Source organism: Atractosteus spatula, chromosome 6 (assembly GCF_055471065.1).
Source record: "Atractosteus spatula isolate fAtrSpa1 chromosome 6, fAtrSpa1.hap1, whole genome shotgun sequence".
Lineage (NCBI taxonomy): Eukaryota > Metazoa > Chordata > Actinopteri > Semionotiformes > Lepisosteidae > Atractosteus > Atractosteus spatula.
In genome coordinates this window covers 2,787,991-2,807,361 of record NC_142711.1, presented here as the reverse complement: position 1 = coordinate 2,807,361, position 19,371 = coordinate 2,787,991, and the positions used below count along the sequence as shown (strand labels likewise).

At 43.8% G+C, this 19,371-nt stretch overlaps 1 protein-coding gene across 3 annotated transcripts in view; it reads right to left on the bottom strand.

Annotated features, from left to right (window-relative positions):
- Nucleotides 1-19,371, bottom strand: part of slc35d4 (solute carrier family 35 member D4) — a 35,332-nt gene that overhangs the window by 10,339 nt on the left and 5,622 nt on the right. For 2 of the 3 annotated variants that reach the window (XM_088918539.1, XM_088918540.1), the window contains exons 5-14: nucleotides 18,892-18,969; nucleotides 18,114-18,139; nucleotides 17,611-17,662; nucleotides 15,688-15,736; nucleotides 15,323-15,368; nucleotides 13,502-13,537; nucleotides 11,814-11,848; nucleotides 11,263-11,332; nucleotides 10,449-10,542; nucleotides 2,100-2,164 (exon numbers count right to left, since the gene is read on the bottom strand). In XM_088918539.1, coding sequence (XP_088774665.1) covers nucleotides 2,100-2,164; nucleotides 10,449-10,542; nucleotides 11,263-11,332; nucleotides 11,814-11,848; nucleotides 13,502-13,537; nucleotides 15,323-15,368; nucleotides 15,688-15,736; nucleotides 17,611-17,662; nucleotides 18,114-18,139; nucleotides 18,892-18,969 — 551 coding nt within the window. The remainder of the gene's footprint in view (nucleotides 1-2,099; nucleotides 2,165-10,448; nucleotides 10,543-11,262; nucleotides 11,333-11,813; nucleotides 11,849-13,501; nucleotides 13,538-15,322; nucleotides 15,369-15,687; nucleotides 15,737-17,610; nucleotides 17,663-18,113; nucleotides 18,140-18,891; nucleotides 18,970-19,371) is intronic. The other variant, XM_088918541.1, reaches the window with a different exon arrangement.

Genomic DNA, 19,371 nt, shown 5'->3' with positions numbered 1-19,371 from the left:
TTCCATGAAAATCCACCTTTGCAAGGCAATAAATAAAGTATTACCTCTGTCTGCCACTACACAAATTAAAAATTTGTCACAACACTGGTTCTAAAGTAACCCTACTGATTGGATAATCACATTTTCAAAATAGTTTAAATCTATTTTAATGTTCACAATACCTTAAAAACCACCCCTAAAATGCAATAAATATTGATCAATTAACCTTACTAAAACAACTTTGTGGGTGATGAATCTGAGTCCAGTAAAGGCCAGCTCCCAAGTTCTGATGAAAGATAAATAATTTTAAAAAGAAGTATAAACGTGTTCCTCTGGGATGTTCACCATCCTGTCCTAGCAGGTCCTTGCTTGCAAATACTGGCTACAGTAATGAGAAACATTAATTGAGGCTGGTCCTCCCTTGCTAGTTTGTGGGAAGTCTGGGCTGACACACATGGCTCACATTACCCATCACGTGAGCTCATCAGTTACAGTAGGTCCAGGGCACACTCTTCTCTGTGGGCAGAAGCCAGTACACTGCTGGTTTGCAGTAAAAATATCATCTTCTGAAAAGAACTTAAATTTCTGGCTGCCAGCTGAGCAAATCTGAAACACTCTGCAGAGCCTCTGAAAGGGCAACAGGGAATGCTTACCCAAGGAAGTGGCAAACATTCTCTGTCTTACTCTTAAAGAAGGCTCACAGTGGCACCTGACCAGCACTTTAACACACAAAAAATAATGCAGTCACATTTAATCTTAACCCCCTTATGTTCTAGCTCTGAACAAGGTAAATACCTCCTCTCCAGAAGGGGCTTCAGTGACGGATGTTGTTCAAGAATTTAACTGGGGTCAGCTTTCAGCATCACAGTAACTCCCCCCTCACCCCCGTCAGACCTGGAGGTGATTTCTCTCTCCAGCACAACAATCTCACCTGAACACTGGCAGTAAGGAGGTCAAAACAGTGTAGCGGATGTCAGGCCATTGTTCCCTGGATGTTTCCCTTCTAAAACAAAATCTAGTGGCACTCCATTTAGACTGAAGGTTCCTACATACCTTTGTTTCAAAGAAAAAGCCATGGACAATTTCAAGGTGTCATGGTGCCATAATTTGTCAATTATAACAAATGTCAGAAATGACTAATTATTTTCTTTCAATATCGAGTTGTTTTTCCCTTTCCTTCCAATCCAGAGCCACCACTTGCTTGGCTCAAGGCTATAAAGGCCTCCCCAGCACCAGGGGGCGATGTCTGCGTCTGCGCACGTTTTTCTCTGCCGTGCATCCCACTGTGAGCACTTACACAGGGGAGGCAGGACCAGCTAGAAAAGCGACGCGGTTGTGTTGCGCACCACACGGCAGGGCCATGGGCCCTTCGCCAAGTCCAAGGGCTACTGGCCGACTGAAAAGCCTGGTGACCCAAACCTGGCGATGCTGACCTAGGGTGCTGCTCAGTCAATCACATGCACGTAACGCAGACCTGAACCACCAACGCCTGGAACACAGGGCTCACCCTGCTCCCCACGTGAGCAGCATTACTGGGGGAGACACTTTGAAGCCCCAGCCTCATTACACCTAGTACCAAATAAACGACGTATCAGCTGCCTGTGCCCCTTTCATTAAATATGCAAGGTTGTGTGGAAACAGACTGTAGTTTCAGTAACTCCTTGAGATACAAAATACATATTTGCCGTGTGAAAAACTAGCTTGAAGACTGGACTAGTGGAGAGTTCCTGATCGTGGTGTGTATGTGAGAGACAGAGCAGATGTGAAAATGAAATTCAGAAAAGCTATCCTGCCTTAAAAAAAAAGCTTGCATTTGCAGAGCTACTGTACATACACCTCAGCCTGTCTTCATACCGCATCAGTGTTTCTCAGGAGCACACCGCACACATTCCCTTGTGAAAGTGCTTATTTATGATGTGGGCATACCTATTGGCAACATTAGATCATCTCTGTAAACACTTTGTTAAATCATATTGCAGAAGTGCTGACAAACTGTGAACTGCAATACCGGGTGTGAAGCATTTTTCTTTGGACTATGAACGAAAGCCAAGAGACGCAAATACAGCATTAAACATGGACTTGCTGAGAAGACAAATAAAGATGAAACAAAATATACTCACCAACAGACTATTGGTATGTTGACAACAATGTCAAAGACAAATGGGGACAAGCTAGCTGCCAGGACCTAAATGTAGAAGGGACATGTGTAAAATTACACATCTTCAAAAGTGAGAAAAATTAAGCAAAAAAATGTCATTTATTGTCCAGGGGAACACAAGAGCTATTTCCACAAGACACTACATACGCTGTAGACTCTTTGACATTTACGATACTAACCATCATACTTCAAATAAACACAAGAGGTTTACCAAGTACTCCAATTTTACTTTATTCACTTAGAAGCATTACATTACATAATTACATTTAAAAGAAACAATAGAAATATTATTTATTCTTGAATGCTTATGTAAAAATATCACTCCAGGCCACTGCATCTGGGAATTCAACCAGCACACCTATTGTTCTGAAGGTAATGATGCATTTCCTTCAAGTGGTTGAGTGGCAATATAAATAAATGCCCTCAGTGTCATGAAACCCTCATGAAAGTGAGATGCTACAGTAAATATCATAAATTTATCCTAGCATAAAGCTTTTACAAATACTGGCTTCTTTGCAGTTTTGCTCATCATTCTGCACCACTCAAGAAAAATGCCAGAATCAACAGCAATGATAACCTAAAACCCAAAATACACATTATTATCCCAAGAAACAACATTTTACACATCATGACAGATCTTAGGAAACCAAAAATGAAATATATTGCATAATGTTCAAGTATTGCAAAATACCCAGCAGGGTTAATATTATACCGGCTTATGTGTTGTTTTTAATAAATAATAATTTTACACTGTTATCTTAATTACGACTTTGCAAGTCGAAGAACATCACATTGCATTTTTGTACCATTCTGGTGCACAGTGTGCAATTTGAATGTGATGATGTTGAAGAGGTCTTTCCTGATGTGTGCAATTTCAATTTTGCATCATTTAAAATTTCAGAGAATACAGTGCTCTGTGGTGACATCTAAGGAGCACCAAAAGAAAATTTAGCTTATTATTACAGCACTACTTTAAGAAAAATAAAATATATTGATTAAATGTTTTGTCAATTAGAAAAGCACTACATCACCTGGAGCTGGTTTTGAACAAGTAATGAGGCCATTTAGCTTGTTGAACCTCCCACCTGGCGAACATCGTGAAAGTAAAACACAGAAAGGACAGCCACGTCTTTGTTCATCAAAGGAACCATGCCCTGCAGCCAACAGAGCGCCGAGCCCAGGACTGAGACAGCACTCCCTGAGCCACACCCTCCATACCAGTGAGCCCAGGACTGAGACGGCACTGCTGCCCTCCCTGAGCCACACCCTCCATACCAGTGAGCCCAGGACTGAGGCTGCACTGCTGCCCTCCCTGAGCCACACCCTCCATACCGGTGAGCCCAGGACTGAGACACTGCTGCCCTCCCTGAGCCACACCCTCCATACCAGTGAGCCCAGGACTGAGGCGGCACTGCTGCCCCCCCTGAGCCACACCCTCCATACCGGTGAGCCCAGGACTGAGACACTGCTGCCCTCCCTGAGCCACACCCTCCAAACCAGTGAGCCCAGGACTGAGGCGGCACTGCTGCCCTCCCTGAGCCACACCCTCCATACCGGTGAGCCCAGGACTGAGACACTGCTGCCCTCCCTGAGCCACACCCTCCATACCAGTGAGCCCAGGACTGAGGCGGCACTGCTGCCCTCCCTGAGCCACACCCTCCATACCAGTGAGCCCAGGACTGAGACACTGCTGCCCTCCCTGAGCCACACCCTCCATACCAGTGAGCCCAGGACTGAGACGGCACTGCTGCCCCCCCTGAGCCACACCCTCCATACCAGTGAGCCCAGGACTGAGACGGCACTGCTGCCCCCCCTGAGCCACACCCTCCATACCAGTGAGCCCAGGACTGAGACGGCACTGCTGCCCCCCCTGAGCCACACCCTCCATACCAGTGAGCCCAGGACTGAGACACTGCTGCCCTCCCTGAGCCACACCCTCCATACCGGTGAGCCCAGGACTGAGACATTGCTGCCCTCCCTGAGCCACACCCTCCATACCGGTGAGCCCAGGACTGAGACACTGCTGCCCTCCCTGAGCCACACCCTCCATACCGGTGAGCCCAGGACTGAGACACTGCTGCCCTCCCTGAGCCACACCCTCCATACCAGTGAGCCCAGGACTGAGGCGGCACTGCTGCCCTCCCTGAGCCACACCCTCCATACCAGTGAGCCCAGGACTGAGACGGCACTGCTGCCCTCCCTGAGCCACACCCTCCATACCAGTGAGCCCAGGACTGAGGCGGCACTGCTGCCCTCCCTGAGCCACACCCTCCATACCAGTGAGCCCAGGACTGAGACGGCACTGCTGCCCCCCCTGAGCCACACCCTCCATACCAGTGAGCCCAGGACTGAGACGGCACTGCTGCCCCCCCTGAGCCACACCCTCCATACCAGTGAGCCCAGGACTGAGACACTGCTGCCCTCCCTGAGCCACACCCTCCATACCGGTGAGCCCAGGACTGAGACATTGCTGCCCTCCCTGAGCCACACCCTCCATACCGGTGAGCCCAGGACTGAGACACTGCTGCCCTCCCTGAGCCACACCCTCCATACCGGTGAGCCCAGGACTGAGACACTGCTGCCCTCCCTGAGCCACACCCTCCATACCAGTGAGCCCAGGACTGAGGCGGCACTGCTGCCCTCCCTGAGCCACACCCTCCATACCAGTGAGCCCAGGACTGAGACGGCACTGCTGCCCTCCCTGAGCCACACCCTCCATACCAGTGAGCCCAGGACTGAGGCGGCACTGCTGCCCTCCCTGAGCCACACCCTCCATACCAGTGAGCCCAGGACTGAGACGGCACTGCTGCCCCCCCTGAGCCACACCCTCCATACCAGTGAGCCCAGGACTGAGACGGCACTGCTGCCCCCCCTGAGCCACACCCTCCATACCAGTGAGCCCAGGACTGAGACACTGCTGCCCTCCCTGAGCCACACCCTCCATACCGGTGAGCCCAGGACTGAGACATTGCTGCCCTCCCTGAGCCACACCCTCCATACCGGTGAGCCCAGGACTGAGACACTGCTGCCCTCCCTGAGCCACACCCTCCATACCAGTGAGCCCAGGACTGAGACGGCACTGCTGCCCTCCCTGAGCCACACCCTCCATACCAGTGAGCCCAGGACTGAGGCGGCACTGCTGCCCTCCCTGAGCCACACCCTCCATACCAGTGAGCCCAGGACTGAGGCGGCACTGCTGCCCTCCCTGAGCCACACCCTCCATACCGGTGAGCCCAGGACTGACACGGCACTGCTGCCCTCCCTGAGCCACACCCTCCATACCGGTGAGCCCAGGACTGAGACACTGCTGCCCTCCCTGAGCCACACCCTCCATACCGGTGAGCCCAGGACTGAGACACTGCTGCCCTCCCTGAGCCACACCATACCAGTGAGCCCAGGTTCTGGTTAGGCCGCCCTGCTGGAGGCCAGCAAGCGTGGAGTAGATGTGTGGTGCGATACGCTAATTGTTGTGTACAGATGTGTTTAGTTCCTGGAGAGCCTGTTGCCTTCTGCTTTTTGTTCCACCTGTGTTCTCGGATACATAGTTTGTCTCATCATTTAACACAATACATCATATACAGCTTCTTAAATATAATCCTTCTGACAAAGCTCGGAGGTAATTTATAGGTAAGTGTACCTTTAATGAAGTGAATAGCTATGGCATCTAAGACCTTCATAATCCTATTTTTGTCTAACAGAGAATATTTTTTTTCATTGTATGTACAGATATATTATCACACTTATCTATATGACTAAACTTTACTTAGAAAAGGATTCAAAGGATAGGAAAGTCTGTTCTGCAGTATAATATACAGCTGAACCGATTTTACATGTTTCCCAGCTACCAACATGTTGTTATTCTTTCTCCAACAGAAGTTTATTGACCGCTGTGTCATAACATTTCTACACATACAAATCCATCACACGAACATTACTCCAGTCTTTCACAGCCAAACAGCGTCACGCACTGGAGAACAAACCAGTCCCCGCACACGCTTGCAGAGATCCTGAGCTGCACGTGCCTTCAGGCACTAATTTCTCTTCTTGGAGCCGATTTAATCAAATCATACCTGTAAGTCACCAGTTGAAAAATAATTGCCGAGTCTATTTTAGGAATGGTGATCACGATAAGTTAAACTTAGAATTCTCCCAAGACTGTGACCACGGCGTGGGTTTGTGTGTCTCTGAAAAACCCATTTCCTCCTCAGGAAAGTGCTCGTGTGAAAACAAACAGCCCCCAGTCAGCTGGCAGTGCTGGGAACGCTGGAGCTCAACCTTTTCCAGCAGAGACACCGGAGACAGGTCTGAGAAATTCACTGCTCTGATTTGTGTCATGTTTTTCCCATCTGAAGGGTGATGTAATGGGAAAAAAAAAAATCACACTTTAAATCGTTAGAAAAACACAGTTTCTTGTGTCTTTTTTTATTTTCCATGGAAGAAAAAAGCAGACATCTTTTATCATTCTAGCAGAATATTTAGCTAAATGCTCCCCATTTGAAAGGTGAAGGAAAATTATTTCTCTCATCCAAAGCTCAAAGTTTTGCATGAAATCTATTGCAGTGTGGGTCATTTTTATGTTTTTCACAGCTGATTGGAATTGCTCTAATTACTGTAAAGGAAGCACAGGTTCCAACACAAATTGTGCACTGTTCATTTTATGCCCTTGTAACTGGTTTCAGTGATAAAAAGGCATGTAAGCACTGAGAGACCGCTTGCTTGGAATGTCACCATTTACATTTCAATATATCCCTTCCCTTCCTTGTTCCAGTACCAGAACAACAAACAGATTTTGTCTATGCCCGAATACCTCTGTAACACACGGCTTGTCCAGAAAAAATGAAAACACTGCTCTTACGTGCCAGTCTTTAATGACCCTGAATGGCACACTCACACACTAGAAACAGATCCAACTCAGACACCTGCAGCTCAATCAGTCACAGCACTTGCTAAGCTGGTAATTGTGCCTGGGATCCACTAGGTGGCAGTGGCACACCAGCCAAGCTGCTGCAGTAGGTTTGGGGTTCGTCAGCAGGAGTCCTCACCCCTCCTGGCCAAACAGCGCCCCCTGTGGGGTCCAGGGTACCTGCAGACTCACAACAGGGGACCTCAATGAGGGGCAGGGCTCTACTGCACCTCGCGGCACAATTTGGGCTTGTAGGCTGACCAAGACAATGATGTCGCAGGGGGCAGGGGATCACATTAATGAGGCCATCGCTCGGGCCCAAAAGTACAGACAGGCCTTGCAGTGCGGTTTCAAGTTAAAGACTGCGTCTCTTCATTTTGCATGTTGGGAGATGAGAAAATCACCTCCAAAAAGAAACCATTTAAACTCAGGAGAGGTAACCGGAAACCAGTTTTTCAACAACCTAATTGCATTAAGTAGGCAAAGTTATCCTCACCTCACAGCCTCAAGAGACACGATACAGAGCTTTAGTCCACCTGGTCCCACTATATTATGATTCTTCTGCCATGTCGTAATCCAGGAGTTTGAAAAAAGGCTCTTAATGAGCTAAACCAATTGGTCAGTGGCTTAATTGGACCGTTTTTTCAGCTTCACCCAGCTCTTCAGGTGCTATCTGAAACTATTCGCTATCTCTCAGCACATATAGGAAGTGACAAATTCATTTCTTCTTCCCTTGTCATGACCACCAGTCATCAGAGATCCATCTACAGACGAGCTAACCGGTTTCAGCAGCCGACTAATGCGCCGCCTCACGTGTTTACCATCACCACCCGCTGTGCTGTCTTCATTACACATCACATTTAAACCCTCAGAAATCTCTGCTCTTCGCTCGGTAGTGATTACTCTCCTCGAGAGCTCCTATCTCGCCCTCTTGGAAAACCTCTTTCCAACGACCCCTTTTGGCTTCTGGACTCAGTTAGCTCTTTGACCACAAATTTGTCTGACGATTTGGATAGGAAACCTGTGTTTTTGCTGCCTCTACTCTCTCTCTTGTCTGCATAGGATCCTTCTACTTCCTCACTTGGATTCCATTGGACACCCTCTGTCTCCTCTTTAGGAAACTCCTGACACCACACTACACACGATTGTCAGTATTCGAAAGTAGGCTGGAGAGTTATTTTTGTTACTCAGTCATATTATTCCTGGCACTCAATGTGCTGCATTTACAGCACCTAGAAAATACTGAACAGAAAATCACAGGATTGACTCTCTCATCCTTCTTTATATTGTCCTTGATACTTCCCATGCTGGAATAGGAGTCATTACTGTGAGCTTCGATGTAAAGACAGATTAGGTCACAACAGATAGGGGCGCTTTTATATTAAATAGCAATTGGTGATTTTGCAAAGATGTTTCAGGCATCAAACTGTTATAATTATAAATAACTATTAAAATATTTCATTGTGATTTTTATAAAGTCTAAAGTTACTAAACACAAAAATCATGTAGTAGCAGATTTTACAGGTTGAGCCTGACATTTTCAAATACCTTGTTTAAGCCACCTTAACACAGCCTTTTAATTTGATATTACTTTGCTCTGTTTGGTCATTTATTATTCTTAGAATTTAAACTGTACACATAAGAAAGAGAGCATCACATCACACAGAATAGTTTGCTTTTCATTAATTCCCGCAATGTACTTTAGGACAACAAAGTTCAGTACTTTGGTAAGATGCTTTGGTAGCAGTAGGTAGCAGTACTAAACACTACCCGCAATACTGCTACCTACAGCAGTATTAGTATTGAGATGTACTGAACCAAAAGCCAGAGCACAATGGCTGAAGTCCCTTTCCAATCTGTAAGCACGGAAGCTGACAAAGGAAGAAATGTGAAAACCACAAGCGTGCCTTTATGCTTCGCAAAGTAGCATATGGTCACACAGCTCAGTAAACAAGACAGAAAAAAACGCATCAGTGGACATACATTATTTTCTGATGACAGTCTGATAAAAGGTTTGAAAGGCTTTACTGAAGAATTCAATTGGGATTATTCTTTGCTTAAAAGATGTCTCTCTATGCATTCCTGGTTAAAACCGGTTTAACCAAACTGGTTCAAATGGAATGAAAGAATGACAAGAGGCTACTCTGCGCTTATAAGCGTCATCGTTATTTCTGCCTGTCAGAAGGTCTTCCAATCCTACTGAATAATATGCGTTTGTTAGACCTTGTGAAGCTTTACCCCGTCATGCTATGAAAGGAATCCTTTGCCGTGTCTAACCCTCCGCGTGTGGAGAGTCTGAGCGGGTGTTGCCGCATGCTGGGAGCCGAGAGACTGGCAGTGAACAGACAGGCCCGCCCGACGCGTTCACGTCCTCGTCCCTCGACCTGCTGCATTACCCTCAACACCACCTCGCCCGCGACGGAGTTTTCCAGAGCGAGGTTCAGATGTTGAAAACAAGATCCTAAATCGTTATTTTTCAGAAGAAATTGGCAGAATGAAAGAAACTAGCAGTCGCCCATCTGCATTTTAAAAAAAAAGCTGGCATTCAGGGCTGCTCGTTGGAACTTGTTATTTTGTTAATGACGCTGGATTCCATTAACAGAGCTCTAGAGTGTGTTCATTAAAAAACACCACAAATACTAAAACAACATCGCGGTTCTGAGCAATATTAATGGGTACACTAATAGATGCACACAGATCAATGAAAACTGTGATGTCAAGTCTCTTTCACAACATTGCAGGCATTAAACAAACACAAATGTGAATCCATTGAAATACAAAAACCTGATTTGCAACGAACAACAGCTTCTAAAACATTATTATTCATTCGTTAGCCTGCAATACAACAAACGCAATCCAGCTTTCATTCTGATGACAGCATTTCAAAACTAGAAAAGAAAATGCAATATTCATGTGGGGATACGGTGTTCAAGTTGTCTGCAGGTTCCTCTCTGCTGAGTCTGTAGACAGTATACTGAATGTGAGTTTATAGATACGAACACACATATGTTCAGGACAGCTGCTGAGGTCAGGCGGTTGCCATGGTGCCACAACACATGGTCTCCGTCCAGCTGCAGATGGCGAAGAGGCTAAGGCAGCCCCCCGCTTGACCAACTGCTACTACTGCCTACTGCACATGCGCAGGTGGGCTCCCCTGTAACAGGGGCTGAGCACTCTTCTCAAGCCGGCTGCACAAAAGCTGACCCTGCACATCCTCGGGACTTTTTACAAAGTTTAAAGCCGTCCCAGGACAGTAAGTCTACGCACAATACGTGTCGCTGAAACACAGCGAAACCGTTCCTTACCACTCAGTATTAGTCTTATCACCAATGGCCAGGAGTGGTGATTTTTCCACAATGCAAGCATGAGCACTGAAGCCCTTTATAAACCACCGTGCAAACAGCTTACCTTCGCCAGGAACACCCAGGTCCCACAGTGCTCTAAGGACAGGTGGCTTTTCAGCCTCACTGTGACGAGCAGCAGAAAAAATCCCAAAAGCGCGCTGGGGAAAACAACACACAGCAGTGTCACGTTAGAACTGAAAGGATGACTGGTGTCTTTTAACAGACTTTTCCATCTAAAGTTCACAGTTCTGTTTTCTCTTTTCAATGAAAGCAACGAGTCCTTATGTCCTAAGTAACAAGTCCTTTATTAAAACAACAGTCAAGTAAAAGTTTCAACTTTCTTTTCTCTAGATTCAACACACCATTTTTGAGTTCTTTTAAGACTTCAGCCTCTCCTAATTATTAGCCTCCTAATCTTTAGGATATGCAGGATTATCACTTTGAGGTTGCCCCTTCTTTGATTTGCCCACAGCCTGTATTAAAAAAAAAATACAGAAAACAAGAAGCAACACGAAAGTGTTTTTGCATTGAATTTAGGTTTATATATATATATTCTAAAGCTGAATTACTGTCCTCAAGATAACGCTCAAAGGAAACTTTATTTTTTTATAAGCTAGCCCAAGATGACACTGTACAACTGCGGAGGTGCATTCAGAACCATAATTACTCCAGCTTCTCTTAACTGGAGACTCCTGCAGTGCGGATTGCATTTCCCAGCACACATTTCTCTTGTCTATCTCCCGTAAGCTCCTGAAGCCAGTCTGTTCCATTTATCTATGACTCCACCTGGGAGTTTCAGCAGACAGGCAAGACACTTAAAAAACCCAGAAAAGTGAAGAAAGGTTCCTGAGGATAGAGGAGATATAAGATGGGAATACCTTGCGCAACAGCCACTGTGAAACTTGTAAGACTGAAGAAATGGGAACTCCAAGGCAGACAGCAAATCACCTGAGAGGGAAGACTCAGTTCAGTTTACTGTCATATAAATGCTTATTTGCACGTGTGCGCCAATACAAGGACATCAAGGAAACACTAAAAACATAAACAGAGCAGCAGCAGCAGTAGCAACTAGTTAAATAACATACAGATTAAAAAAACCAACACCAGTGTGAGCCAGTGGTAGGGGTAGAGTTCAGTCATCTGACACCTTGTGGGAAGAAACGGGCTCTGAATCTGGAGCAAGATGACACGTTGACTGTGATTCTTAGCTCCTACCACCTGAAACTCAAAACCAGACTCTGAAACTGGAAAAAAATCCCCAGTTCTGAAGCTTGAAGAAAATCGTTTTAAATGTCAAAAGGTCCGTCACATACAACACATTGTAAGCACAGAAACACACATATACTGTACTGCAGCTCACGCCCCAGACAGAAAATTATGTAATTTTGTTATGAATGCTTGACTAAATTAGCTGTTAATATAAATTTACCTGTGGGATGAGCAGCGCAGGCTAACAGCAGCACACTGAATAAAAAAAATACAAAATTATAGGTCATCACACTCCAAATTTATACACAAGCACATGTTTTCAGCGAAGAACTTGAAATGCTTTCAAATTTCATGACATAAAAATAAACATGCTAAACACGAGGAATGAATGAAACAGACATTAAGAAATCAACTCTGGTACCACTGTGGATATTGTATTTTGTGAGGCTTGTCTTAGTTTTACAAGCCACATTTTAAAAGACTAATCATAATTGACCCATTGTTTTTGTTCTGAATACATTAAGACTCAATTTCTTATAAATATTCGATTTTGACAAAAGCATACTACAGCATTTCAAATAATGCCTTTTAAAATGGAGGGATGAAATGAGTTGAACAATTACTAATTAAATGAAAAGCCTTATCTAGTCTCCACCCCCAACCCAGAATAAATGGAATGCACATTTCCATAAAATCTAGAATGTTATCTCCCCAAGCAAGTCTTAATTTGCCACTGGCTATTATTTTTTATGATGAGCACCACTGAAGAGCCCTTCATATGTTTTGGTGCTACAACAGAGCAACCTGAGGGACATGTTATGCAGAAAATACAATACTGCAACCAACATGTTTGCGAAGGTCAATTAAATTAAGCTTGAAAGCAAGAGAAAACAGATATGCACAGTAATAACTACAAAAAGAAGGTAAGGGTCTTGTTACAAATTAAGCTTATCTGTAATGTCATGTTTCGATTTTTAATAAAATCATCCCATGCATTTTATATAGTGCTTTACGACTAAAAGGATTCCAAAGCATTTTACACATAAGACCCATCCAGGGTGACACTGGCATCATGTGCCAGCAACCCCACTAGACAGCAGAGTGGAGCTCAGCACTACTGTCTCATTGCTCCAGTGTCATCTGTGGGAGCAATTCCAATTGGGGGCACCTTCCGTGTGGAGTTTGCATGTCTTCCCATGTGTGTTCATTGGGTACCCCAGGTTTCTCCCAAAGACATGAAATTTAACCTTGACTGACTACACTAATCTGTCCTACTACTGCTAGCTTGGGGGGAGGAGAGGGGGTGAAGCAGAAATTATACTGGTGGGAGGGTGTCCCCAAAACTATCACTACCGGCTATGAGACTAAAGAGAAATTTAGTTTGTGATTATGAATTCATTACACCTTTTTATGAAAGTATTTTTGTCAGCTTTCGGGAGATGGGAAAATTATATCACTAACTGAACTAAGGGGGAAATACAGAGAGGCCGGACTGTGCAAGCCCAAAGTGGAATTCAGCCAGGACATCGGGTTTAAAACGGTTCATGCTTTCACTAGATAAGGAAATCTGATCAAACACAACCTGACTGGTATCTATAATATTTTGACAGACTCATCAAAAACTCTCCAAGCTGCTTCTCTCGAGATTTTCTCAGTGAAGAAGCACATCAAAACAAAAATCTATTTCTCCATCCCAAGGGGTTTGGCGATAACTTCAAAAGATGTGGCAAAACACAACAGACACCACAGATTACATTCTGCTGTCATAAACCTATTACAACAGAGATGGCAGAGACAATGATGAAAGATCTCCTATCACTCTGCTACATCTTTTCATCTCCATGCCTGTCTGAGTTCAGACACTTCTGCATTTCCTAGTTTTAGTTATGGAGGGCACAAAGTGCTTACCTGAAAATATAGTTGATGTACTGCTGTTCAAGGTCACTGTGGGAAGTGAAAACAGTAAAGATTATTAAAGTAACTGTGCTTAAGGTGTACTGTGACTATTTTTTGTCCTTCCTTTTTAACTACAAAAATGTCTGTAAAATTAAACTGCATATGGTTGTCAGTCGCAGGAGAGTGCCCATCGGTGTGTCTGTACAGCCTGAGCTTCACGTGGCCTTAACCAGGTCAGTTGCAGTTTAGGAGGCAAACGATTGATGGATAAGTCCCCATCTCTATACCTAACCAGTATCAACTGCCAATAACATGCTCCACTGATCTTGAACAGATAACGCCTTAGAACTCATCCGATACATCAAGCAATGTGCTGGTTTAGACAGGGCGGTAAAGGTGTTCCTTTGTCCTTTCCTATTTTTCTGTAATGCTCTGCTGGGATGGCACAGTAATGCAGCTGAAATCTCTCAGTGACAAACAAGCACTTAAAATGCATTACTGATGAACAGTAAGAGGTCTGTACTTGGGTTTGTTCTCCTTTACACTCCGAGCTCCACAGGAACAGCCTAAAGCACATTCAGCTGCATTCTCCAGAAGATCATGATGCATGAAAATGAAATACTGAACAATATCCTTCCGAATTTTACACTGGGACTGCTGGGACCTAGATAGCTCAATTCCCACAGTGAATCTCTACAAAGCTCCAGCCATCCGTACGTTCCTTAATAAAATAAAGACAGTGGCAAGTTGTTGAATTCTTGTTTTAAAGGCCATCACATTCAGCAAGTTCCCAAAAAAAAAAAGCATGCTCTGGATTGGCATTTGCAAGTGTTTTTAATACAATAACAAAAAAAACTCCCTTCTTACGTGTGACTTAAAGAACAAGAAATACTTCACTAAACAAAAAAAAGCTTCACAAAGACATGAAGGCAAGACGAAAGCATGATTTTTTAAAGGCTGTGTCGTGTGTGGAAGGACATGCTGGTGTGCTTCACTCAGAATGAAAAATTAGGGACCAAGACGAGGCCAGCCAGAACCTGTTACACAACCAAGAGAACATAATCCATATGGAGCACTCCTGCTGCACCTGCCAAGCCAAATTAATATTTGAAGTCTTTTCCACAGTGGAATCTGATAGTATCAGCCGAGAGCAAAGCTGGGCATGCAGGTCAATAAATGACAAACTGCTTGAATGACACAAAGCTGAATAGCCACGCAAGAGTTTTACAGCACAGCAACTCCAAAACAGAACATAATTTTATCGCAATCAGAATCGGGGAAATCTACTGGTTTTATATCTTGTTTCTGGTTGGTACTACACTTGATCATTTAAGGTGCCATAATGTGATGTAGGGAATGCCAATTTGCTATTGGAATGAATACTGCATGTGCTGCACAGAAAACACATTCCCCGTGCTCTACTGATCTCACTGGCAGATCATGCAAGATCTAGTCAGCCTGTTGAACAGGTATTTATAAAACACAATGTCAGAATAACAATCTTCATGGAGTACGCAGTCATTTATTTCTGCTTTTTTACTAAACTGGCCCGACAGCTGAGCCCCGTCGTCTTCTCCTTGCTTCAGAGCTCCCAGGATGACCCAGTTGCTGCAGGTCATGGGCCCTGATAGGCCCGGGAAGTCGTCACCCAACTCCTGCTATAAACGGCATCGAATCATTTCACTACTCTGCCCCCAGATATGGGTTCGTCTTCTCCTTCAGGGTGGATGCTGCACATACGGTACATACTGAACTACCTACAAATATATCCAACACCTGCCGATGCGTGAGGATTGTCCATTCTTTGCTGTACCGGCAAACGTAAAATCATACCTTAATAAACTGGATTTCGGAAGCTTCTGGAACACTTTGTACCCTCCTAAACCAAAAAAAAAATCAGGCACATGCAATCAGAAAGACACTGACCGAATCATACTATGGCAAATCTATTCACATGATCCCTGAATCTTCCAACAACTAACATTTTGCCACAGACATTCACATACACTGCTCTGTTTCACAGATAATTGATTTACAGATCACACTGTTTTGTACCAAACCCTAGAACTACCACAGACAATTACAAAACTAAAAGTATTACATTATCATTTTTACGAAGAATACTAAATATTTTAAAATAAATCCTGGGACCAACATTTAAAATAAACAAAAAAAATATTTCAAATAATATATCTTACCCACACAAGAGAAATGGATCAGTGCCCAGAAATAACCACCTGGATCAAACTGAAATAAAGCAATAAAATAAACACAGTACATCACCGTGTAATGGTCTCTGGCTCCATCAAGTGGCGAAAATCGAGTAAGCACATTTAAATCTATTCAAAGCTGAACAGCACTGCAAGAAGGGATTTGTATTTCATTTAGGGCAAAACCTTCTTATTCGTTTTTCAATTCTATGGCTCACTGACGAGTGAGAGAAATTGCTCACTTGCTTTCAAAGAGTGAGATCACAAAGTTTGAAACTATACAGTTTCACAATAATTGCACAACCCCTGGAAACCACATGCAGGGTTTTATCAGTATTATTCTGCAAAATACTGGCACACAAGACAGATAAATACATTTTAAACTGCTTTGGAAATATAGTCCTCTTTCACCCAAGGCTGGCAGAGCACTCTTATAAATGAAAAAAACAACAACAACATTTATCTTATTCACAATCACAATTATGATTTGTAAAACTGCATACATTCTGAGCTTCACTGTTTTAGGGGGAGGTCGCTTTTACATTTGCCATTTTTCCTATATAATTAGAGTTATTAACCATAAATAGATGTACCGTAAACACATGATAGTATAAGAAGCAAAATGAACCAAATAAATGAAAAAACATCTCTCTGATGAATTTTTTTTTAAAGAATGCTAGGCAACTGTCCGGTTTCTTAATTCTCTGTTAAAATGTTTTTCTTTGTTCCTTAGTATTTCTGATTTTTAGATACACTCGTTCCTTTATTCCGATCAGTTCTGAACAATGTGCTATTACCCACTAGACATGGTAAATCTTACAAATCTGTTTTCATCATCAAATACGTTTCCCTAAAAGGGACATTGAACAAGTTATGTGAAAACATTGTCTAGTGTGTTTGAACTTTTAAACTGCACTGTACTATCTCACTGCTTTTAGAAAGCTCACTCTGAAATCCACAAAGAAGGCTATTACTTAGAGGAGCTCTTAATATCTTCTTATCAGCACACCATCACCCAACTGCCTAGCGCAAGGATACCTATTGTATGTTATATACCAAACACATAAAACAATAAAAATACTATGATAGAATAACCTTCCTTCACAGTTTTACTCAAAACTGCAAATATCGCATCAATAAAAAGAGACAGAATCCCAAAACAAACATGGATTATCTGCTATCACGCAGTTCATATCCTGAGATCTACATGTGACTTTCTGATTAGATTAATTTGTCATGCTTGCTAACAATTCCAACACCACTTGTTACTGTGACAGGATACCTATTATTACTGTGTGTAACCAGGTGGTGAGGTTGATGTCATCTGGTTACATGTGCCTGAGGCACAGTGCAACAAATAATATATTTCACATCTTGGTCCTCTTCCTCACAAATTGCCTTATGATAGTTTTCAAAAGCTGCTGGACTGGAAAAGCTAGAGTGGTATTCAGAGCAGAAACAATAAACATATATCCTGTAAGGAACTGAACTACTGGCATTTAAGGATTCTGACTGGTCCCTTAATTGTATATTCTGTTTGCATTTAAAATAACTTCAGTAACTTTGATGCCAAAATATTTCATTTAAAATAACCCAGTGCAATACTTACAGGATGCTTTAACCTGAGATTCATACCAGCTCTATAAATGTATAGCTTTGTTTGGGATTAAAAATGTAATTTCCTTTGCATGAAAGATCACATGTCTGTAAAAACTGCAATACCCTCTGGCAACACAGGCTTCCTGTAACCTGTCATGACTGTTACAGTATTTTGAAAACCGGATTAAAATTTGACAGGTAAAATATCTTTGCAATACACAGATCTCAGACAAGAATAAAGACCATAAAGAACTCTGACAGACAACTGCACACTATCAGGGCTTTGAGAAAAGCATTGCTTGAACAACTCACCTGGGTGTCATGGAGAGGGAGGCATGCAGCAGCTATTAGCAGGAGCAATAAACTGAATAAAACAGGACAGTTTAAGCCACTATGTTTACAAGCTAAGCATTAACCTAGAATTCAAAACTGAAAACAGGATATTTTATAAAACACTGGCAAACTTTAATTAGAGAGGAAATGCTGCACTATTGTGAAAGGCACAGTAACTGCACGAGCTGTAAACAGTTCACTGGCAAACTTGCAGTACGAGCAATAAACTTCAAAGGGTTCAGCTGACACCCACAACACTTGCAAGATACAGAGTACCAGAATATCCAGCCCCCCTTGACCAATCTTCTTTCCCAAGGAGTTTGAAAATGACCTGGATTCTGGAATGCAGCTCGAGGTTTGCTAAAGTGCAATAGTGCATCAAAAACATGCTTCTGAGAAGCATCACTACTTAACCCCCCCATCAAAACCAAACTTCTGTTCTGTTCCGTAAAGAAAACGTACAAAGACACAAGAAGCCATACCTGACTGTTTTTGTCCAAGATGAACGCTGGTTAAAAGAACAAAAAAAAGTTACGTTTTGATCATTGTACAACAAAGAGGTTAACAACCACCAGTGAATGATAATCCTTACTTAAGGAAACCCTACTGCCTTTAACTGTACAGCACTCTTTATCCCAGGGGATCCCAGAGAACTGCAAGTGTATGAGGGGCTCGCTCCCTGTCCCACTGCAGGACTGCCCCTGCCTGCGTGACACGCAGCAGCCATTCTGCACCAGCCACCAGTGCACAGTGCAGAAGTGAAAAAACACATTACCAGTTACAGCAAGATAGCCAAGCGGAATTCACCCAGGACTCCAGGGATAACAGCCATATTCTTAACAACAGTGCCATGGGACCTGTAATGACCCACTAGACAGGCCTTCGGTTGAGGTTTTTCTCATCCAAGGTAGAGTATGATGCCCTCCACAGCACACTGTCCCCTGTCGCCATACTGGGACTTGGGAATTCCGGTCCAGAGGGCAGAGTGTCACCCATTGACTAACCAACACTACTAACAGCACAACCCGGCTTTCCTCAGGGGCCTCCAGCCACTGCACCGATCAGACCCCGTCTTCCCTCTCTTCCCAGTTCGGATGAGATCGGGCACTGCTTCTTCTAAGGGGGTCAATTTTATTTCACAGCAGAAAACGTTAACTACCCTACGGTATTTTATAAAGGGTTCACCGCATGGTATCGTTAGACTCTCAAAAGCAGCCGAGTTAAAAATCGAGCTAATTTTAACTTTCCGTGAGTACATACCTCCCTCTGAGTTAGCTTCCGAACGATGCAGGTGACAACCTCTGAGGCATTATGAAGCGTGAAAAAGACGGGGATTGGCTGGAACAGACAGGGTTATATCAAAACGTAAGTTAAAGAAACGATAAATACAATAAAGGATTAATACACACGTATGAAAGTCAATCAACGGTATCAGATACTAATCCAATGAAATACCAGTTCTAAAACTAGTGTACTGTACTCTAGCTATTGTTCATTATGGAGAATATACTGGATGTAGTATGTGGCAAATTTGAAATAACATGTCTTGCAGGCAAGAACATCAAGGCAGCAATTAAAGAAGCTGGCGAGAGATGCAGGCAAGTCCCTGCTCAAGACACACACGGGCAGAGATCACTGGCGTGCTTCTGATCCTGGTCTGTGAGATCACTGACAGTGGGGATTGAGATGTGGTCTTGTGACGCACTGGCCTCATGCTTGGCTCCGGAATGACGCCTAATT